Genomic DNA, 24,182 nt, shown 5'->3' with positions numbered 1-24,182 from the left:
ACTGACAGCTCTAATGCATTGCACTATGTGAGTAGTGCAATGCATTAGAGTAAAGATCAGAGGTGCAGAACCTCAAGTCCCCTAGTGGGGCAAAAAAAAGTTCAAAAAAGTTGAATATAAGTGTAAAAAGAAAAGTTTCAAGTTAATAAAAACAAACACTGTCTTTTTTCCTATAATAAGTCTTTTATTATAGGAAAAAAATGAAACCGTTAAAAAAGTACACATATTTGGTTTCACCGCGTCCGTAACGGCTCAATCTATAAAACTGTAATGTTATTTTTCCCGCACGGTGAACACCGCAAAAAAAAACATTAAAAAAATGCCATAATCGCTATTTTTTTTATCACCACCCCTCATAAAACATGGAATAAAAAGTAATCATAAAGTCCCATGTACCCAAAAATAGTACCAATAAAAATAACAACCCGTCTCGCAATAAACAACCCCTTCACAGCTTTTTTGACTGAAAAATAAAAAAGTTCTGGCTCTCAGAATATGGCGACACAAAATGTGCAGTGTCCAAAAGCGGATAAGATCAGGTGCCATTTATCAGTGCGACACTGGCCACATATCTCTGAAATATTATTTATTTACTCCATTATTATACCCTCTTATTATGCCCTGATGTACTCTGCACAGTTTACATATGCCCCCACATTATAAACTGAAATACCAGCAAAACCCCAAACAGAACAACTACCAAGCTAAATCTGCGCTCCAAAAGCCAAATGGTGCTCCCTCCCTTCTGAACCCTACAGCGTGCCCAAACAGCGCAGTTTACGTCCACATATATGGCATCGCCATTCCCGGGAGAATCAGCTTAGCAGTTTACGAGGTGTGTCTTCGGTGGCACAAACTGGGCACAACATAGTGTGCACTAAAATGGCTTATCGGCGGAAAATCGCAATTTTTACTTTGCACCATCCGCTGCGCATTCATTATTAATGGAAAAACACCTGTAGGGGGCAAAATGCTCACTACACCCTTTAAAATGCCTCAAGGGGTGTAGTTTCCAAAATGGGGGTCACTACTTGGGGGTTTGTTTTTCTAGCCCTGCAATCATGGGCCTATGCTCTGAAAATAACCAAAATAGACCTCAAATGCGCATGTCGCTCTTCACTTCTGAGCTCTGTCATATGTCAAGGCAAATGTTAAATGCCTTGAGGAGTGCAATTTCCAAAATGGGGTCACTTCTTGGGGGCTTCCACTGTACTCTGGTACCGTAGGGTTTTGCAAAAGCACCCAAAAACCGATCCAGCAAAATCTGCATGCCAAATAGTGCTCCTGCCTGTCTGAGCCCTGCCGTTTGTCCAAAAAGCAGTTTATGACCACATGTGGCATATTTCCGTACTCTGGAGAAATTGCTTTACAAACATTGGGGTGCTTTTTCTCCTTTTATCCCTGAAGAAATAAAAATATTCAACTTTTTAGTGGAAAAAAGGATGATATTAATTTTTACGGCCTAATTCCAATAAATTCTGCAAAAGGCCAGTGGGGTCTAAATGCTTACCATACCTCTAGATAGATTCCTTAAGGGATGTAGTTTCCCAAAAGGCGTCACTTTTGGGGGTTTCCTACTATTTTGGTCCCGCGGGCACTTTGCAAACGTAACATGTCACCCGAAAACCATTCCAGCTAAATTTGAGCTCCAAATGGTGAACCTTCCCTTTGGACCCCTGCCGTGTGTCCATACACCAGTTTATGACCACTTATGGGGTATTGCCGTAATCGGGAGAAATTGTTTTTCAAATGTTGGGGTGCTTTTTCTCCTTTATGCCTCGTAAAAATTGAAAGCGTCGACATTTTATTAGAAAAAATTTGTATTTTAATTTTCACGGCCGAATTAAAGTCCGCAAAAAACCTGTGGGGTCAAGATGCTCACTATACCCCTCGATAAATTTCTTGAAGTGTGTAGTTTCCCAAATGGGGTCACTTTTGAGGGGTTTCCACTGATTTGGTCCCTCAGGGGCTTTGCTAATGCCACATGGCACCCGAAAATCATTGCAGCAAAACTTGAGCTCAAAAAACCAAATGGTGCTCCTTCATTTCTAAGCCCTGCCGTGGGTCCAAACAGCAGTTTATCACCACATATGGGGTATTGCCGTAATCGGGAGAAATTGCTTTTCAAATGCTGGGAAGGTTTTTCTCCTTTATGCCTTGTAAAAATTTAAAATTTCTACGTTTTATTGGAAAAAATTTAGATTTTCATTTTCAAGGCTTCATTCCACTAAATTCAGCAAAAAAACTGTGGGGTCAAAATGCTCACTATACCCCTTGATAAATTCCTTGAGGGCTGTAGATTGCCAAATGGTGTCTTTTTGGGGGTGTTTTCACTGTTTTGGTATCACAAGACCTCTTCAAACCGGCCATGGTGCCTAAAATATATTTGAATAAAAATAAGGCCCCATAATCCTCTAGGTGCTCCTTTGCTTCGGAGGTCTGTATTTCAGTGAATTAGCACTCTAGGGCCACATTGAGCTGCGTTTCTCTGGTAAAACCTTCTGTGTTACAGAAAAAAAAGGATTAAAAATGAATCTCTGCAAAAAAAATGAAATTTGGAAATTTCATCCCTACTTTGCTGTAATTCTTGTGAAACGCCTAAAGGGTAAATAAACTTTCTAAATGCCGCTTTGAATACTTTGAGGGGTTCCGTTTTTAAAATGGGGCGATTTATGGGGATTTGCATTGTATGGGCGCCTTAAAACCACTTCACAACTGAACTGGTCCTTGAAAAATAGCCTTTTGAAATTTTCTTTAAAATGTGAGAAATTTCTGCTAAAGTTCTAAGCCTTGTAATGTCCTAGAAAAATAGAAGGATGTTCAAAAAATGACAATCTAAAGTAGACATATGGGAAATGTTAATTAGCATTTATTTTGTGTGGTATTACTATCTGTCTTACAAACAGATACATTTACATTTAGAAAAATGCTTTTGCAGTTTTTGCAGTTTTTCTCTAATTTTTGGTGTTTTTCACAATAAAATACTAAATGTATCGACAAAATTTTACCACTAACTTAAAGTATAATGTGTCATGAGAAAACAACCTCAGAAACGCTTGGATAGGTAGATATAAGCATTCCAGTGTTATTAACACATAAAGTAACACCACAGATTTGAAAAATGGGGCTGCGTCCTGAACGTGCCAACTAGTCCATGTCCTTAAGGGGTTAAGACTCAGACACTGACACATGCCATTGCTTTCTGATCGGTGGAGGTCCAGCTACAGTTGAAGGGGCCTCCGTCACCGGCGGGCCTGAAATGGGTTGCCATGGCAGCCAGGGGCCTAACAAAGGCCTGCCATCACTGTATGCCTGTTAGGCAGACTATTAGGCCATGCTAGACTACTGTTAGTATACTAAAGCATTACTGCCTGTCAGTGTAAAACTAACTAAAAGCATTATATAAGACATCAGAAAATCGCATAGTGAAGTCACAAAATACACACATGAGCTGCTGCAATCACTCGATGAATAACATGATCCTCTTCCTCAAGGTCTGTAGCAGCTGAGATGTGTATTACAATACCAGCCACAGTGTGCCCCCGTACCGTGCAGACCACAGTGTGCCCCGAAAAGTCAACCAATAATGAATACTTACTATACCTAGAGCATCTTCCTCCACTCCTGCTTTATTAGTCCAAGTCTGTGGACTTTCTCTTCCCGTTGGAGGGGCTCTTGACAGCAGTAAGCTTTAACAGATCAGTTCTACAGGAGAAAGATAGGTGGCATCTCCCATGAGACTGCTCATCTCTGTAAAATTAGCGTGTTGAGACATTCAAATATTCAAATATTATTTACACACTTGCCAATATTATTTACACACTTGCCAATATTATTTACACACTTGCCAATATTATTTACGTACATGCCAATGGAAAAATGCATTAGGCCTCATGCACACGACCGTAGCCATGTGCACGGCCGTGATTTTCGGGTCGGCCGGCCGTAGAGTATCACCCGCGAGCTGCCTGCAAATCCTGGGCCATGCACATGGTCGCGTCCATTATTTCCTATGAGCCTGAACCGCAGAACACAGCCGTAATAAGACATGTCCGTTCTTTCTGCAGTCTAGGCTGCTGGGCCATGCACGGACCGTGAAAACCACGGTCGAGTGCATAGGCCCATAGGAATGAATGGGGTCGCAATTCTCCCATGGATTTTCGGGGGAATTGTGGCGCAAAAGCACGTTCATGTGCATGGGGCTTTATTCCTGAATTACAGACTATATTATAGGCCAGATATGTATTCTCGTTTCTGCTGCTCAATTTTACTGATTCTTACTGGAAACCGTTACCAAGCATTTACAGAGCCTGGTGTAAAGACTAGGCTTTCCAGAATGCAAATCACCAGACATTAAACCAGCAAGGACTTCTGAGAGATTTCAGCTCTGAAGCCAGCACGAGCGCTGCTTCCCCTTCATTTCTACTTGCTCACTGTGAATCGTGGACACACGTTTAGCAGCGATTCACAGGTATTGCAGCCTTCTTCTCCCAATCACTTCAATGGGAGAAGGCTGCAATACCTGTGAATCGCCACTACACCCATATTGATGATTCACAGTGAGCAAGTAAAAATGAAGGGGAGGAAGCTACAAGTACTGCACCCCCTTCAAAACAGCTGATCAGCGGGGGGGGGGGGGGGGGTCCCGGGAGTCGGACCTCGACTCAGCTAAAGGTAGGCCATCAATTTTTAGGGACTTGACTTGACAACACCTTTAAAGGCTATGTACACCTTTTAAAATCTGTTTGTTTTTTTTAATAAAAATGTCTATCAGTGTGTTTTGTGCAACTTTCTAAATACTTTTTATTAGATATTATGATGACTTTTTGAGGTACAGCTGCTTTGTATTCTGTATACAGAGCAGCTGTATCTAACGCTGAAACCTGTATCCGTCAGGACGGGTTCAGTGTCAGCGGGTCCTGCGTGTCTCTGACACGCAGGATCGAGCTGTTACCAATCACATCTAAGTTCATTACTTAGATGTGATCGATAACAGGCGGATTCTGCGTGTCTGACCTGCTGACACTGAACCTGTGGCGCTCTCCTGACAGATACAGGTTTCAGCGCTAGATACAGCTGTTCTGTATACAGTAGTATGCAGCTGTATCTCAAAAAGTAAAAATAATTTTTAATAAAAAGTATCTAGAAACACAAAACACACTGATAAACATTTTTAAAAGTAAAAACAAGAAAATAAAAACATGATTTCAAAGGTGTACATAGATTTAACGCCTTAATGACCAGCCTATTTTAGCCATTTTTTACGTTTTTCCATCGTCGCATTCCAAGAGCTATAACTTTTTTTATTTTTGCGTCGACATAGCTGTATAAGGTCTTGTTTTTTGCGGGACAAGTTGTATTTTTTAATAGCACCATTTTGGGGGACATATTATTTATTGATGAACTTTTATTAACTTTTATTAACTAGAAAAAAACCTGACATTTCACCACTCTTTTTCGCGTCTTAAATCTACGCCGTTTACCGTGTGATATAAATAACACTAACTTTATTCAGCGGGTTGTTACGATTGCAAGGATACCAAATTTGTATAGTTTTTGTATGTTTTACTACTTTTACACAGTAAAAACACTTTTTTTTCAAAATGATTTGTTTTTGTGTCTCTATATTTGAAGAGCCGTAACGTTTTTATTTTTTCGCCGATGCAGTTGTATGAGGGCTTTTTTTTTTCCGGGAAGACTTGTAGTTTTTATTGGTACCATTTTAGAGTAGATGCGACTTTTTGATCACTTTTTATCACTTTTTTTAAAGTCAGGATTCACAGTAAACGGCAATTTTTCCATAGTTTTTTATAAAAAAAATTACGGCGTTCACCGTGCGGGTTAAATAATGTTATACATTTATAGTCGGGGTCGTTACGGACGCGGCGATACCAAATATGTGTAACTTTTTTACTTTATTTTGGTTTTTTAATAGTAAAGCATTTTGTAAGGGGAAAAGCTGGGTTTTTCATTTTTTTCCACATTTTTTTTAAATTAACTATATTAAACTTTTTTTAAATTTTTTTACTAGTCCCGCTAGGGGACTTTAATATGCGATTCTCCGATCGCTATTATAATACACTGCAATACTTTTGTATTGCAGTGTATTACTGCCTGTCCTTTTAAAACGGACAGGCATCTGCTAGGTCATAATCTAGCAGGCATTCGCTCCAGGCAGACCTGGGGGCCTAATAAAGTATTGCCGGGTGTCGGTGGGAGAGAGAGGGGGCTCCCTCCCTCTCTCCAAATCCACTCAGATGCGGTGCACGCTATTGAGCACCGCATCTGAGGGGTTAAAAGGGTGAGATCGATACTAATATCGATCTCACACGGCAGAGCAGGGACGCCCCCAGCCCTCATCTGCCTCTGGCAGCTGAGAGCAGGAAGATTTGACGCTCCTTGCTCTGTTTACTTTATCCTGATGCAGCGACGTAAAAGGCATATGCATCAGAATAAAGCCCGTTAGTGACCGCCGTTAAAAGGCGTATTGGCGGTCACTAACGGGTTAAAGAGCATTTCCTGTAGTGTGTCCAGTTATGTTGCCCTATGAAAAGAGGGTTTATTTACCAGCATAACTAGTCCGATTCGATGATCAGGAACCTATGAAAGCTGGGTGAACAACCGATTTGGGACCTAAAATGGCAGACATACTGGCTGCCATCAAGTGCAGATTATCAAATTAGCTTAGTTATGCAATAAGGAATCTGATCTGCCCAGTTTATTAAGACATGCATAAATAGGATTTGCAACAACTTCAGAGGTGTTGACAACTCAAGGATTCATATTTACAGTTTCTGTTTGTTTCGTTTGACATGTTCCTATTGGGGTAGCTCTACATATTGATTAGAAATGGTTTGGTCAGTGGTTTTCAGAGTAAGAACCCATGCACACAACCCTAAAAAATTTCCATTCGGTTCTATTGGCCGCGGACACCTTTCCGTATAGCTACGGATGGGTGTCCGTAACGTAGAAATGTTCCGAAAATTATGGAACATGTCCGTTCTTTTGCAGGCCGTGCTCCCATACTTTGTAATGTGCACGGCAGTCGGCGGCCAGCCGTGCCCGCAATCGCAGGCCGTGATAACACGCACGGCCGTGTGCATGGGGCCTAAGAGATATATCTGTGTGTGTTTGTGAACACATATATATATATATATATGTGTGTGTGTGTGTATGTGCGTGCATATAGATACATGTGTGACATATATATTTGTGCGTGTATATATATATGTGTGTGTGTATATGATCTAAGATTTCAGCACCATGACCTCTATTGCTACTCGGTTCTAGTATGAATGTAACAATCCTAGAAAATCTTCTGTTCCAGGTAGCAGCACTACTCACTGAGCTATCTGGGATGCTGGACAGCTCCCTTTCCAGTGTCCTTTTCCAGTTTCACCAAGGTCTGCTGTTTAGCAATCTTGTTCCGGATCTGTCCAGCCTCACCCTCTGAACTCCTATGTAAACCTTGCCCTTGCGCCTTGCCAGAATATTTAGCATCCTACCTTTAGTCTAGCTCAGTTTTTCTTCAATGTTTTTAAGCCAACCACCTCTTAGTGATGAGAAGTTGCAACCAAATACCCCACAAGAAAGGGATCAGTTATAAGGCTCTGCTCACACTACTGTCATAGGCTCCATCTCATTTGAGGGGAACAATAGCAGAGCATGCTGTGCTATTCTTCCCATCAAAATGATGAATACTTTGACGGAACCCATTCATGATGTCTGACCAGAAGATTGGAGCAAAAAGCGGTGCGCACATTTTTGTTATGCCCTGCCCGTTAATATATGACATGCCCCCAAATAACAGCATTTGAATCACAAATAGCACATATGACTAACTTCAGCAGGGCCCTAAATGATTGCAGGCCACACATCAGACATGGCCCGACCCCCTTTATACAGACCCTAGACCAGACACCCTAATAATGACAGCGCAGATCAGACCCCATAAAAATGTTAGACCCCACAGAACACCACCTAATACTGATAGACCCCAGATCAGACCCTCATAGAATCGGCAGCAGCGGGCCCGTGATAGAAGTGGAGAAGGGAGCAGAGCAAGCTTTTTGATGTGTGCAGGCTTTAAAAGCTGATGTGCTTACTTTATAAGCACGTTGGCTCGCACATCAGTTTCTTAGCAGCCAGCAATGAAAGCCAGCTTAAATTTTGTTTTTTTAGCACTCTGTGTAGCCCCTGAGGCTGCGGTATGTACCCCCTTTGGGTACCACAGGTTGAAAATCACTGTTCTTGCTCATGTCTGCATGTTCCCCTCCACTCAAACGGTTCCTTATCTATGTACAGAACCTCTTGCTTAATAACAACATCATTCCAGATTATTTCAGCCACTGGACTCGGAACCTGCTTCCAGTCTTTTACAATGATAAACTAGATACAAATTAGGTAGCCCAGGAAGCACAGATATTGAGTCTTCTATGTTGGCAGCCAGCTGACCATTTTAATAGGTGGAAATACATATATAGATTTTTTAAAGGGAATAAATGTCTCATCGCCTGAATCCCCACCGATCACTAGAACGGGGGTTCTGTGCCCCCGTTCCTCCTTACTTCAGCACTCCGCTATCTCTGTCAAGTCTTTTAATGGAGTGTCAGGATACATGCTCAACCGCCGCTTCAATCAATGTCCTCCTCACTTTGTTCGTACTCCATTTAAATGTCTCTCATTCTGTTCCCTTGTTCAAAGTGCAGTGCCTATTTAAGGCGAACATTTCTACGTCACTAAGGGGTTAAATTGCACTTAAGGAAATTGAGTTATGCGCCAACTTTATTTACTTGCGACCTTAATTCTACAATAAAAAATGAAGCTACCATCTAAAAAAATGTCAATGAGACTATTAGGGGGTTAAAAGTTATATATACCTATCATACAGCATAATAATAATTCCATCACACAAGATTTCTGCCGATGAATGCATGCAAGACCTAAGCTTTTGTGCTGAAGCGTTTTCTGGCCCTCAGTTATTGGGACAGGAAGTAGCTGTCTCACATCTACCATTGTCTGGCCTGTTATCTCTCATGGGGCTGATTTCTCTATCACCTAGTCACCCAGAGGTTCCTCACTTCTTCATTTGTCCCTGGCAGTCATTTGCAGTCGGAGTACCCTATGTCTCCTGTCCCTCTGACTGTGCAGAGACATACTTGATTTAATCTGTATCTGTTAAGTGTAAGATATGATCTGGTATCTGTAAAATGTTTATTCGCTTATCACGGATATTTGAGACAGACCAGTGATTTTATGTAATGTATAGATAAATTATTTTTTTTCCTTTTTTTAAATCATTAAAAAACAAAGCATGTTGGAAGTTTGGAATTTAAGTTCTGTTGTGACATCAGTAAGGGAGGAAGTAGCTAGCTTCTTCTCCTTCAATATAAGTCATTATAGCTGCCAGTAAGCATATAACTGCAAAATCTATCAGTGTACTGTATTTGTGATGAGTTCAAATCTCTAGAAATATATTTTATGTATAAAAAGTGTATTTTTTTTGTTTTTCTTCCTTCAAGTAATCTTCGCTGCTGCGGGCAAAGAATTTACATTCAGAACTGATTTTGCATAAAACCCGGGCAAATGATTGTGTTACAACATGCCAGGCTGCCGTCTCAACCAGAGCCATCTGCTTTTCCATCCACCATAGGAATGAGCAAAAATCAAATAGTGTTTCCTGTGCAGCTTCATTCAGAGAGAAGACCTGACTTTGCATCTCCACCACCTTCCCTAGAAGCCACACAGGATGAAGTTGTGGAGCTAGATTCGTCCTTGGAAGACCTGTGTAAACCACTTTCTTGTAAGCTGTGCAATGTCACTTTAAATTCTGCACAGCAAGCTCAGGCGCACTATCAGGTAAGGGAAGCAGAGGCTGGCATTGCTTAGTCCTTTTAAAGTTTTTCCTGGCATACATAGTAGTGTGTAGTCCTGATAATAAAGAGCTTAAAGCTCTACTTCAGAATTTTTTTCCGTATAATGTTAGTTTGATTTTCCTATTTTGTACTAAACGTGAGTTATATCATATCTTCTCCAGTCACACACAAATCTGCTGGCTTTCCTGATAGAACTTGAGCTGCACGGTCCTGCAGGCTTGATGTCTGTACAGAAAGTTCTCTGTGGTGATGCGTTATGGTAGATGTAGCAAAGCTTTTGAAAAATACTACTACTGTACATGGCCAAAAGTAAAGGCACATTTACATGGGCCGATGATCAGGGGAACAGAATGCTCGTTCCTGGTCAGCCAGTGTAAAAGATGAACAAAAAAAAAGAAAAAATGGAACCAAATTGGCGCTGCTAATGAATGGCAATGAGGCTAAGCAAAGTTCATAATTTAATATTGGTGTGCAGGGTCGACAAGCTACGCATTTCTATGCCGGACTGGCGTCTTCATCAGGCTATCAATGTGTAAAAGGGCCCAGTGATCAGGCAAAATTTTAAATAATCGCATCTTTTATGCAGCAGTAGAAATCATCGCTGTTGTCAGCACATCTCATTTAAACGGGCTGTGCTGCCGACATTGATACAAACTGTATGTGGATGAACGAGATTGGTAATGATTGTGCCATGTAAATGGAGCTGAACGAGCTCCGATCTACATTCTATATAGTTGATCAGCACTGGTTTACCGGTAGAAATCTGCGGGTAAAATAAGGACCTTAAGTGGACACACAGTCCATATGTGCTCACTGAACATGTTATTCCAGAACCATGGACATCGTAGCTGCTTAGTCTAGCAAGGCTTACCTTACAATTTTTAACGTTGGTATCGAAATTTGCATCCAGTCCGCTATAAGAAAATTGGTGTCATTGGGCACGGATGCTGGGAGGTAAGGGTTGGCTCACAGTTTGTGCATCCAATCATCCCAGAGATGTACAATGGGGTTGAGGTCAGGAGTCTCTGAAGGCCAGTCGAGTTATTTCACACAAAGTCAGCAAAATATTTTGTTTATCAATTTTTGTGTTAACTCTTTCATGCACCAGGACGTGACGGGACGTCCTGGTGCAGGGACTGAAGTATGGGTTCGGCTCATGCGCTGAGCCCGCTCCATACTACACAGGTTTCAGCGGTGTATTACAGCTTACACCTCGCACTAATGGCCAGGAACATAGATCGCTCTTCCTGGCCTTTTAACCACTTAGATGGCGCGGTCGACTACGACTGCCACATCTAAGCTGTTAAGAAAGGGGGGCACCCCTCTGACAGTCCATCACCCTCCCCCAGCGTCGCGATCGCGGGGTGCCTACGGTTGTCATGGCAGCGGGGGGGGGACCTAAAGAAGGGGAGATAACTCTGATCCCAACTGTTTAACCACTTAGATGCCGCAGTCAATAACGACAGCGGCAACTAAGCTGTTAGAATGAGGGGGTGCCCCCCTTTGATAGGTCGTCGGCCCCCAACGACACGCTGGCAGGATGCCGATTGTTGTCATGGCTGCCTGGGATTTTAAAGAAGGCCCCTTAAGTGTGCTATTCTACTGTCAGACTACCTTGTCTACTTTGTAACCGCTCTCCACTAGAAATGATCCTGAACAGGATCAAAAAACTCAGAATTCTCTAATAGGGTATGTCAAAAAGGGTTTTCTAAGCTGGAACAACCCCTTTGAAGGAGAGTTTCACAGATCTGCAGTCCTTTGGATAGGTGATAAATGTTTTTCGTGGGCCAACCTCTTTAAGGTCCTGTGTTCTTTAAGATACAAACACACTAAAAAAGAGAGAAATATCACAGAACTGAGTAATATATAAATTCCTCTTTATTACATTCACAATACATAAAATGTTTGGAGATGAAAAATATACATTATAAGATGGGGGTCATATCCATGTTAAAGCAAATCTTTCAGCAGTTTTTACCCCTCAAAACTGCTGACAGCGCTATATAAACGATGGTGAGAGCTGCGTAACCATACTAGTGACGGCCATGCAGGTTACATGACTGAGACGATGACATTGTAATGTCTTCTCTGTCAAGTCTCTAGTGATCAACTGATTTGGACGCTAGAGCTGTCACTCAAGACCAAGGCGAGGGGCTAGGGAGTGTTCAGTGAAGAAATGTACATATTGCTGGGATCTCATTTGGTAAACATACAGTGACTTGCGAAAGTATTCACCCCCATTGTGTTTTCCGATTTTCTTTACAACCTGGAATTAAAATGGATGTCAAATTTGATTTTATGTAATGGGCCTGACAAAATAGTCCAAATTGTTACAGTGGAATGAATAATTAACTTAACAAAAAAAGTTGTGAGTGCATATGTATCCACCCAACTCTTCCCATCACCATAAGAACACCATTCCCACAGTGAAGCATGGTGGTGGCAGCATCATATTGTGGGGATGATTTTCATTGGAGGGACTGGAAAACTTTTCCGGATTGAAGGAAAGATGAGTAGCAGTGAATACAGGGCAATTCTTGAGGAATAACCTGTTTGTGTGTCAGAGATTTGGGGACGGAGGTTCACCTTCCAGCAGGACAATGGCCCTAAACACAGTGCTAAAGCTACACTGGAGGGGTTTAAGGGGAAACCTGTAAATGTCTTGGAATGGCCTAGTCAATGACGGACCTCAATCCAATATCTTTAGGATAGGCCATCAATATTAGATCTGTGGGGGTCCGACTCTTGGCAGCCCCACCGATCAGCTGTTTGAAGGGGCCGTAGCACTTATACGAGCGCTGTAGCCTTATTATTGTTTATCTCGGGTTTCATTCCTTCCATTACTTTTGTAGTAGCTGTGCAAGATTTTATAGCGTTGAACTATTCAAGTGAATGGGACAGTGCTGTAATACTTTGCACAACTGCTACGAAAGTAACGGTATGTGCAAGTACGAACAGGAGTGACACCCATGGTAAACATTGAAGAGGCTGCAGGTTTTATACGTGTTTATTTCTATTTTCTATCAGATATGCTAAGGAGAGGCCATCAATTTTAAAATAACCCCTTTAAATGTCTTGGAATGGACTAGTCAAAGCCCAGACCTCAATTTGATTAAGAATCTGTGGCAGGTCTAGAAAACTGATGTAAACTGACGGAACGTCTAACTTCAAGAAGCTGGAGCAGTTTTACCTGGAAGAATGTGCAAAAACCCCAGTGTGTAGATGTGTCGCAATAGAACAAAACAGCAAAAACACCTGGGGGGGGGGTGAATATTTTCGCAAGGCACTGTATGTCCCCGTCTTATAATGTATATTTTGAATCTTGAATAGTTTAATGTGTTCTGATGTGAATGTAATAAAGATGAATTTATACTCTGCATAGATTATACTTGGTTCTGTGCTATTTCTTTTTTTTTTTTTATGGGTCGTTACAATTGTAACGAATATGTATTTTTTATGCTGAACTGTTTAAAAAAAAAATAATAATTTTCAATAAAAAAAAAAGGGGGTTTATTTATTTATTTTTGCAGGAAGAGACTTTTTTAAGTTAAACTTTATTAAACTTAATTTAAATCGTTTTGTTTTTTTTGTACCATTAGAGTACTTGAAGCCGCGATATTGAAGCGGATGGATCGCTTCCATGATACTTTGGAATACTTAGCATTCCAAAGCATTATTGCATGTCAGTATTACACTTGTCAGGCCCTTCTGTTATCCAGATGAAGATTCCTCTCCACCCAGGCTCCTCTTTACTGTTTGGCAGCCGTTGTCTACGGTTACGACCACCGCCGCAGTCTAGAAGCGGTGGCCGCGTTTTGTGCCGTTCTAACATCTTTTTACATTGAGGATGGCTGGGAACTCGGGTGCGCGCATGCTGGAGCATGAGAAGCAGCTTCCTGCCCGGCCACCTCACCGCAGCTCTATTCAAATCTATAGGACGGCTCCCGAGTATGCGCAGTAGCCCGGGAGCCGTTCTATAGTGCTGCAGATGGCACATAACTGCTGAGCCCGGATGAAGGAAATCCCTGTGCGAGTGAAACGATAGGGATCTTAGCAATGGGTGGGTGACGAGGATTGTATTTCACACAAATAGTCCTGATCGTGAAAACGTAGAGCAGCCAAAAGACACTGTGAAAACAAAAATCATGGTAACAAAATTAAATTGACAACATCGGGAGATTCTGTTTTTATTATGCATTTGAGCTAGTAAAAAAATAAATGAAAAATAATCGCCAAGATGGTAATAACCCTTTAACATGAGGCATTTCATGAGATACATGTACATCATGGTGCAATTAGGGGTTAAAAAATGCTCCTGTGTCTAGATTTTGATGTTATGTGCTTGTTATGGTGCCCCTGGTGCTCTCTCTCAGAACGTCTACTTAAGGCCATGTTCACACGGTGTATGTTTAGGCTGAAAAGTACACGGCTCACACAATAGAGAACCAGGTATTTTTAAAGATGATTTTCAAAGTGTTTTTTGTTTTTGAAGTGTATTTTTAGGCATATTGTCATGGCTTTTTTGAAGTGTCATTGGGAAAAATTAGCTTGGAAAACGATTCAAGAAGTGACATATCACTTCTTTTTTTTTACTAAGCATATATGTTTGAGTCGTTTTTTTTAAATTCAGCAGCGGAAAAATACTTCTCATATGAACTACACAGCGTATTTATCATTGAAATCAGCGGGAAGCTGTTTGCAGGCATATTTCAAGTGTATTTCGAGACATAATACGAGTATTTTACGCTCCGAAATATGCCTGAAAATATGCTGCATGAACAAGGCCCAAGGTGTTCAGTGCGGGTGAGAGGAAGTTGCTTCTAGTACGCTGGTTCTCATTGTCTGGCCTGCACAATAGCAGGAATCATTCCACAGATTCCAAGTGGTGGGACTGAGCCACAGCGCATGTCTATCCACCAGCACAGGATACATTATATGGATGTCCTGAGAGGGAAACTAAGGGAGGTGCCATAACAAGTATGTGACAGCAATATCTGGACACAGAAGCTTTTTTTTTTTTTAATATTCTTAATTAAAAAATTTGTATGTTTTGCATGACGGAGAAATGTCATTTTTAATTGCGGGACAACCCCTTTAATTGAACGTGTAGAATGCTCTTAAAGAGGCTCTGTCACCACATTATAAGTGGCCTATATTGTACATGATGTGATCGGCGCTGTAATGTAGATTACAGCAGTGTTTTTTATTTAGAAAAACGATAATTTTTGACGGTTATGACCTATTTTGGCTTTATGCTAATGAGTTTCTCAATGGACAACTGGGCGTGTTTTACTTTTTGACCAAGTGGTCGTTGTGGAGAGGAGTGTATGACGCTGACCAATCAGTGACCAATCAGCATCATACACTTCTCTCCATTCATTTACACTGCAGATAGCGATATAGCTATATCGCTATGTTCAGCCACATAAACACACTATAACGTTACTGCAGTGTCCTGATAATGAATATACAGTACATTACCTACAGCCAGGACATGATGTGTATTCAGAATCCTGACCACTTTTCTGCACTTCTCTGTGAGTAACAGCATAGCAGGCGTAGTCTCGCGAGATTACGCTGTAAACTGTCATTTACAGCGAAATCTCGCTGTGCTCTGCTGTAGTCTCACACAGACGCTACAGAAGTGGTGAGGATTCTGAATACACATCACGTCCTGGCTGCAGGTAATGTATATTCATTGTCAGGACACTGCAGTAACGTTAGTGTGTTTATGTGGCTGCATATAGCGATATAGCTATATCGCTATGTGCAGAGTAAATGAATGGGGAGACGTGTATGACGCTGATTGGTCGTGAATTGGTCAGCGTCATACACTTCTCTCCACAGCGCCCACTTGGTCAAAAAATAAAACACGCCCAGTTGTTCATTAAGAAACTCATTAGCATAAAGCTAAAATAGGTCATAACTCCGTAAAAAATGATTGTTTTTCGAAATAAAAATTACTGCTGTAATCTACATTACAGCGCCGATCACATCATGTACAAGATAGGGAACTTATAATCTGGTGACAGAGCCTCTTTAAACCATCTGGAAATGATAGAAGCCTATCCCCAAGGTTCGGGTTTGGACCCAAAAGGAAGCTTAAAGGGAACCTGTCACCAGCATTTCACCTATTGAACTCTACTCACCCCTCGCTGGCCGCTACTGTCAAAAGCCCATTGCCATTATCCCCTCTCCTAAACTCCTCCGACCGTAAATAACGATCTGCAAACATTTGACACCTTTTATGGTAATAATCCGGCAGTCTCGTTCGTTCAAATTCTTATGCCCGCCCAGCGCCGAAAACTGGCTCGCCCTGAATGTCGAAATCTCATCAGAGATAGGGCGCATACGCCTGTCGTGTATGGTCCCGTGACCCTTCCCTGCTTCGCCCAGGCCCCAAATCGAGTTACTGCACTGCGACGCTATGGTGTCCCGTTGTGCGCATGCACCAGAACAGGGCATCGATGCTCAGGGGTGTGCTGGGGGGAGGCAAGGAGCTGTCCATAAATAGTAAGGATGCGGGGTTAACTCAGGCTTGAGGAATGAAGATATGACTTTTATGCTCATTAGCATACAGTTCGGGAACACTAAAAAACTGAATACTAAAGGTACAGAGCCGACTGAGAAGATAATTATAGGTTACATAAAAAAAATTTTTTTTTTACCCACCTCCACCAGGTATTGCTGTTTTAATAGGTGAAATACTGGTGACAGGTTCCCTTTAAAAGTGAAGTAGAGTAAGGGCTCGTCCACACGCTGCGGAATTGCGTTTTTTCCGTCTGGAATTTCAGACAGAAAAAATGCTGCAGAATATAGTAGCAGCATAGTGGATATAGTAGCAGTATAGTGGATGAGATTTAACAAATCTCATCCACGCGCTGCGTAAAAATGTAAGAATGTCAATTCCTGCTACGGAAAGTGGACTGAATTGCTGCGTTTTTCAGAGGAGATGTCACCATCTCCCAACATGTTTTTCCCGGGACAACCCCTTTAAGCGTATTATTTAATAACTTATTTTAGGCATTTTTAAAGGGGTTTATACGGTTAAATAAAAGCGCCGCTTCCCCTTCACTGCGAACACAGCTCCATAATGTACAATGTTGACACATTCATATCAGCGAACAACAGCACTACAGCTTTTCCCCATTCACTTGAATTGGAGATAAACTATATGGAAAAAAGCGCTTGGGCACGCCTCTTAATCATTGAATTAAGATGTTTCATTCAGTCCCATTACCACAGGTGTATAAAATCCGGCCCCTTGCGAGGCAGTCTGCCTTTACAAACATTTGTGAAAAAAATGGGTCATTCTAAAGAGCTCACTGAAATCCAGTGTGGTCCTGTAATAGGATGCCGCCATTCCAACAAGTCAGTTTGTGAAATTTCTTACCCCCTACATATTCCACAATCAGTTGTGTGTGGTATTATTACAAAGTGGAAGCGTTTAGGAACCACGGCAGCTCAGCCATGAAGTGCCAGACCATATAAAGTTACAGAGCTGGGTCGCCAAGGGCTGAGGCGCATAGTGAATAAAAGTCGCCAACGTTGCTGACTCAATAACTGCAGAGCTCCAAACCCCATCTAACATTAAATTCCCACAGACACACTCCAAAAAACTGCATTGGGAACTTCATGGCATGGGTATCAATGACCGAGCAGCTGCATGCAAGCCTTACATTGCCAAGCACAATGCCAAGCGTCGGATGGAGTGGTGTAAAGCAGCCGCCACTGGACTCTGGAGCAGTGGAAACATGTTCTGTGGAGTGACGAATCACACTTCTCTATCTTGCATGCTGATGGACGAGTCTGGGTTTGGTGAATGCCATGAGAATGTTACCTGCCTGACTGTATTGTGCCAACTGTAAAGTTTGGTGGAGGAGGGATAATGCTACAGGGTTTTTCTTTCAGGGGTTGTCCTAGGCCCCTTAGTTCCAGTGAAGGGAAATCTTAATGCTTCCGCATACCAAGACATTTTGGATAATTGTATGCTTTCAACTTTATGGGAATAGTTTGGGGAAGACCCTTTTCTCTTCCAGCAAGAATGTGCCCCAGTTCCCATAGCCAGGTCCATAAAGACATGGTTGGGTGAGTTTGGTATGGAAGAACTTGACTGGCCCACACAGAACCCTGACCTCAACCCCATTAAACACTTTTGGGATGCACTAGAATGGAGATTGTGAGCCAGACCTTCTCGTCCAACATCACCGTCTGAGCTCACAAATGCTCTTCTGGATAAATCGGCAAAAATTTCCACACACATACTCCAAAAACGTGTACAAAGCCTTCCCAGAAGAGTGAAAGCTGTTTTATCGGTGGGGGGGGGGGGGGGGGGGGGGCGGGGGTGGTTAAGCTCCATATTAATGCCTATGAATTTAGAATGGAATTTCATAAAGCTCCTGTAGATGTAATGTGTAGGTGTCCAAATACTTTTGTCCATATAGTGAGCTGTAACACGAATGTGGCAGCGTTGTATAATATGAAGCTGTGTACGTATCGAAGGGAAAACAGTGCTTGCCGCCGTGGCCCTTTAAACAGCTGATCGGCAGTGGTACCAAGATTTGAACCTCAATTTTATTTCAACTCCTTTAATTTAAAGGGGTTGTCCAGTCCCTAAAAATTGATGGCCTATCCTTAGGATAGGCCATCAATAGCTGATGGGTTGGGGTCAGACTCCTGGGACCCCCACCGATCAGCTCTTTTGAAGGGGGTGAAACATTCGTGCGAGCGCAACTTCCCCTTCATTTCTTCTTGCTGACTGTTCACACGCAGTGTTTTCAGGCGTATTTTGGGGCGTTTACACCTCGAAAAACGCCTGAAGAAACGGAAGCTGAACGCCTACAAACATCTGCCCATTGAAATAAATTGGAAAAACAGCATTTAGTTCATACGGGGCATCTTTTTACAACCTCTCTTTTAAAATCTGAGTCCACGGTTCACAGTGAGCAAGTAGAAATGAAGGGGAAGCAGCACTCGTATGACCGCTGCACCTCCTTCAAAAAAGCTGATTGATGGGGGTCCCAGGAGTTGGACCCCGACCCATCAGCTATTGATGGCCTATGCTGAGGATAGGCCATCAATTTTTAGGGACTGGATAACCGCTTTAATCTTCAATGAACTTAATCAAATTTTCCCACCCTGAAATAGTGAACAGTACAAGGTCAGCAATTCTAATAGCATTTGAAAAGTTGTGTTAAATCTAATAGGATGCAGTACTCAGTACATGGCTTTTCCCACAATGGCCAGATGTGCAGTGCTATTAAAGCAGAATTTATCAGCTCTCATTCATATACTATATTTATCTGGGTGGTTTTGTGGCAGGTTTAGAGCAGGCTGCATTTTTTATATGCTGTGTGGCTTTTTGGACATTTTTCTATATTTTTTTCAAATTCAAAATTTTTATTTTATACCAACAGGAAGTAGACAAAATACAAATACAAGAGATTCAAAAAGCATACAAGAGGAACATAAGATCCAGCAAACAGGCAGAGATCCATGTTAGTTCCAGCGTATAGACAGTCCAACATATCCGTCAGAGTCAATGGGATGACTTGGAGCAGGAAGTAAGTGCAAGAGACGGGAAAGTCCAATGCGACCCAGACAAAATAAGTGCCTGCTACGTAGGCATATGTTGATTGTGGTCGCTGGCAGATGAGACGAACCATACCTGTTTAACACCTAGGCGCACCACGATGCAACTGTAGATCCTGGTGGCCAGTGTCTTAGCGCACGAGGACGTACAGTTACTGCGCGGTTCCCGGTGCACACTGTCGGCGACATTGTGCACCGGGAACCAGGAGGCCAGCTGTCCCCAACAGCTGACACACCATTGTTGCCGATCAGCGGCTTATTTCTGCTGATTTAGGCAATTAACCCCTTAAATGCGGCGATCGATTAGAATCGCCGCATTTTAGGGGTTTCTAGCACATTGGCAGACCTCACAATGAAATCGTGAGGTTTGCCGATGACTAGCATGGCGACCGGAGGCCAAGCAATGGCCTCCGTATTTGCCATGTACGGAAGCCTATCAGAACCAGCTTCCTGATAGGCTTCCTGTCAGAGTGACCGGAAGTCACTGTCGTTCCTGATGCACACTGTGTCGTTCCCGGTGACAGTGTGCATCGGGAACCGGGAGGTCAGCTGTCCACTGTTACCGATCAGCGGCTTATCGCCGCTGATTTCGGCAATTAACCCCTTAAATGTGGCGCTCGATTGCGATCGCAGCATTTGTGAGGTTTGTAGCACATCAGCAGCCCCCATGCAATTGTGGGGGTTGCTGATGCTTGTGATGGCATCCGGAGGCCAGACAACGACCTCCGGGTCTGCCATGTATAGAAGCCTCCGGCTGGTCCTCGTAGACTTAGGCCATGTTCAGATGTGGCGGAATTTTTCCGCTGCAAATGTTGGTGCAGAATCGGGGCAGTATCGCAACGAATCTGCACCAACATTTGCTTATTTGACAGGTAATTCAGACGTTGCAGATATCACAGCGGATTTGCCACAGATTTCGGTTTTTTCATTGAAAAAGGCTGTAATCCGCATTGAAATTCCGCACCTTCTCCGCAATGTGATGTGCATGCTGCGGAGGGAAAAATCTGCACCGCAGGCTAATTTCAGCACAGTTATTTTCTGCAACGTCTGAACTAACTTTCCTAAAAATGTATAGAAACAAATGTAAAAAACGGCTGCTGCATAATTCTACTGCGGACTGTCCACAGCGGAATTCAATAGCAATTCCGCCACGTCTGAATGTGCCCTTACTGTCAGAGTGACTGTGACGTCACACTGACAGTTGGAATACATTACACTACTAGGTAGTGTAGTATATTCTAGCAGCGATGAGAGCTGCAGGTAAAAAAAGTGTAAAAAGTAAAAACTTTTTTTTTTTTAAGTATAAAAGATAATAGAAACATTTAAAAAAAAAGTATAATAGATAGATAAATAAAAGATTATTTTTTCCTACAAGTTCCTTATTATGAGAAAAAAATGAAAACGTTAAAAAACAGTACACATATTTGGTATCACCGCGTTCGTAAGGACCCAAACTATAAAACTATAATGTTATTTTCCCCGCACAGTGAACACCACAAAAAAAATAAATGAAAAACAATGCCAGAATCACTATTTTTTGGTCACCACCCCTCCCAAAATATAGAATAAAAAGTGATCAAAAAGTCACATGTACCCCAATATAGTACCAATAAAAACTACAACCTGTCCCGCAAAAATAAAGCCCTCCCACAGCTTTTATGACTGAAAAATAAAAAAGTTATGGCTCACAGAATATGGTGACACAGAAAATTTATTATTTTATAAACAAGTGATTTTATTGTGCAAACGCTGCAAAACATAAAACTATATACATATGGTATCGCCTTAATCATACCGACCCGCAGAATAAAGTAAAACTGTAAGTTTTAGCGCATTCTGAACGCCATAAGAAATAAAGAATTCAAAACACCAAAATCAGTGTTTTTTGGTCACTTTAGCTCTAAATAAAATGTAATAAAAAGAGATCAAAATGTATGTACCAAAAAATGGTACCAATAAAATCTACAGCTCGTCCCGCCAAAAATATGCTCTGACACCGCTCAATTGACCAAAAAATAAAAAAGTTATGGCTCTCAGAATGTGTTGATATAAAACAATTTTTTTTTTAACAAATAGTTTTTTCTTTGTAAAAGTAGTAAAATATAAAAAAAACTATATACATTTAGTATCATCATTATCGTATTGACCCGCAGAATAAAGCTAAGTTGTCGTTTTTACCGCACGGTGAAAGCGGTAAAAACGAAACCCAAACAAGAACGGAGATATCACAGTTTTTTCCAATTTCACCTTCAAAACTACAACATTTCCCGCAAAAAATAAGCCCTCACACCGCTCTATTGATGGAAAAATAAAAAAGTTATGGCGTTTGGAAGGCGGGGAGTGAAAAACTACAATGGAAAAGCAAAAAAGGATCAGTCCTGCAAAGGTAAATTAATTTCTATTAAAACAAAAACAATTATTACCACATGTGGGGTATTGTCATACTCGGGAGAGATTGAGTTACAAATTTTGGCCGGCTTTTTCTCCTCTATTCCTTGTGAAAATGAAAAAACGCAACATTTTAGTGGACAAAAATGTGGGTATTAATTTTCACGGCCTAATTCCACTAAATTATGGAAAAAACTTGTGGGGTCAAAATGCTTACTATACCCCTAGAAAAATTTCTTGAGGGGTGTAGTTTCCTAAATGGGGTCACTTTTGGAGTGTTTCCACTGTTTTGGTCCCTCCAGGGCGTTGCAAACGCGACATGGCACTGAAAACCAATCCAGCAAAATCTGCGCTCCAAAATCCAAATGGCGCTCCTTCCCTTCTGAGCACTGCTGTGGGTCCAAACATCAGTTTATTACCACATACGGGTATTTCTGTAATCGGGAGAAGATGCTTTACAAATGTTGGGGTGCATTTTCTTCTTTATTCCTTGTAAATATTACAAATTTCTATGTTTTATTAGAAAAAAAGTAGATTTTAATTTTCACAGACTAACTCCAATAAATATAGCAAAATAACTGTGGGGTCAAAATGCTAACTATACCCTTAGATAAATTCCTTGAGGGGTGTAGTTTCCAAAATGGGGTCACTTTTGAGGAGTTTCCACTGTTTTGGCACCACAAGACCTCTTCAAACCTGACATGGTGCTTAAAATATAATCTAAAAAAAAGCAGACCCCAAAATCCTGTAGGTGGTCTTTTGCTTCTGAGGCCGGCGTTTCAGTCCATTACCACGCTAGGGCCACATGTGGGATATTTCTAAAAACTGCAGAATCTGGGAAATAAATATTGAGTTGCATTTTTCTGGTAAAACCTTCTGTGATACAGAAAAAAATGCATTAGAAATGAATTTTGGCAAAAAAAAAATGTAATTTGTAAATTTCCCCTCTACTTTGCTTTATTTCCTGTGAAACGCCTAAAAGGTTAAGAAACTTTCTAAATGCTGTTTTGAATACTTTGAGGGGTGCAGTTTTTAAAATGGGCTGATTTATTGGGGGATTCTACTATATAAGGCCCTCCAAAACCACTTCAGAACTAAACTGGTAACTGTAACAATAACCTTTTGAAATTTTCTTGAAAATGTGAGAAATTGCTGTTAAAGTTCTAAGCCTCGTAACGTCCTATAAAAATACGTTCAAAAAAACGATTCAAACATAAAGTAAATATATGGGAAATGTTAACTAGTGACTATTTTGTGTGGTATTACTATCTGTTTTACAAACAGATCCATTTACAATTAGAAAAATGCTAATTTTTTTACTAATAAATATTGAATTTGTTGACTACATTTTTCCACTATCATAAAAGTATCATATGTCACGAGAAAACAATCTCAGAATCGATTGAATAGGTAAAAGCATTCCTAAGTTCTTACCACATAAAGTGACACGTCAGATTTGAAAAAATCTACTGTGCCACAAGGCCAAAGCAGTCTGCGTCCTAAAGGGGTTAAAGAAAGAAATACAGAGGAAAGGCAGAGGGGAAGCCAATACGAAGTACTGTGGTGTAGAAGAAGGAAGGGTTCTGATTAGTGATGATAATACAGAAAAGAGGCAGAAAGGCATCTGACAGCTATGGGGCCATCAGGAGATGGGTATGTGGTTGGCAGGGGATAGGCACGTTAGGAGAGAACAGGTGTGGGGGAAGACTTCACTTCCCGTTTGGTGCAGCATAGACAACATTAGCTCAGCAATGTATGGTACACAGAACGAAAGGAAAGTGTTTCACTGGAGCCAGGTGTTTATGTAGTGAGTTTATGTAGCGCGTTCTACTGATTTCCATTAGCGTGGAATGACTGACTTTGCTGCCTGTAATAAGTATCTAATGAGCGATCATTTGTATGCATTCGTGGGCATGGGGAACATAAATAATAGCCTCAGGAGAGTTAGGGACCAAGAATCCACGGGATCCGTGTATAACTTTAAACACCGCTTCCCAGAAGACCTCAATAGCGGGCAGCTCCACTAAATATGTGTCATAGAAGTACCCGGTGCACCGCAATGCCAACAGTTATCAGGGACCAGGGGTTACCATTTATGGAGTGGAGTAGGAACCCGGTACCATTGTGAACAATTTTAAAGCTGGTCTCTTGGGTGCGGGTGGCCGAAGAGGCCTTATGGGAGAAGTAGAAGCAGCGCATCCACTGTGCTTCTGTAAAGGATCTGCCAGACACAACTTCTGTGTCGATGCCCATAGGTAATCAGTCTGCACCTGCTTCTATGTCTGTGAGACTGACTCCATCTTCCACCACCCAGGATGGCAGGCTTAG

The 24,182-nt window shown here is 41.6% G+C and overlaps 1 protein-coding gene across 1 annotated transcript in view; it reads left to right on the top strand.

Annotated features, from left to right (window-relative positions):
* The window catches only part of ZMAT3 (zinc finger matrin-type 3), a 72,219-nt gene that overhangs the window by 10,678 nt on the left and 37,359 nt on the right, over positions 1-24,182 (top strand). Inside the window, exon 2 of the mRNA XM_075861646.1 lies at positions 9,522-9,858. Within this exon, the coding sequence (XP_075717761.1) occupies positions 9,586-9,858 (273 nt within the window). The 5' untranslated portion in view covers positions 9,522-9,585. The remainder of the gene's footprint in view (positions 1-9,521; positions 9,859-24,182) is intronic.

Source organism: Rhinoderma darwinii, chromosome 4 (assembly GCF_050947455.1).
Source record: "Rhinoderma darwinii isolate aRhiDar2 chromosome 4, aRhiDar2.hap1, whole genome shotgun sequence".
In the NCBI taxonomy this organism is placed as follows: Eukaryota; Metazoa; Chordata; class Amphibia; order Anura; family Rhinodermatidae; genus Rhinoderma; species Rhinoderma darwinii.
The sequence above is the reverse complement of the archived record's forward strand: the minus strand, read 5'-3'. Positions and strand labels throughout refer to the sequence as shown.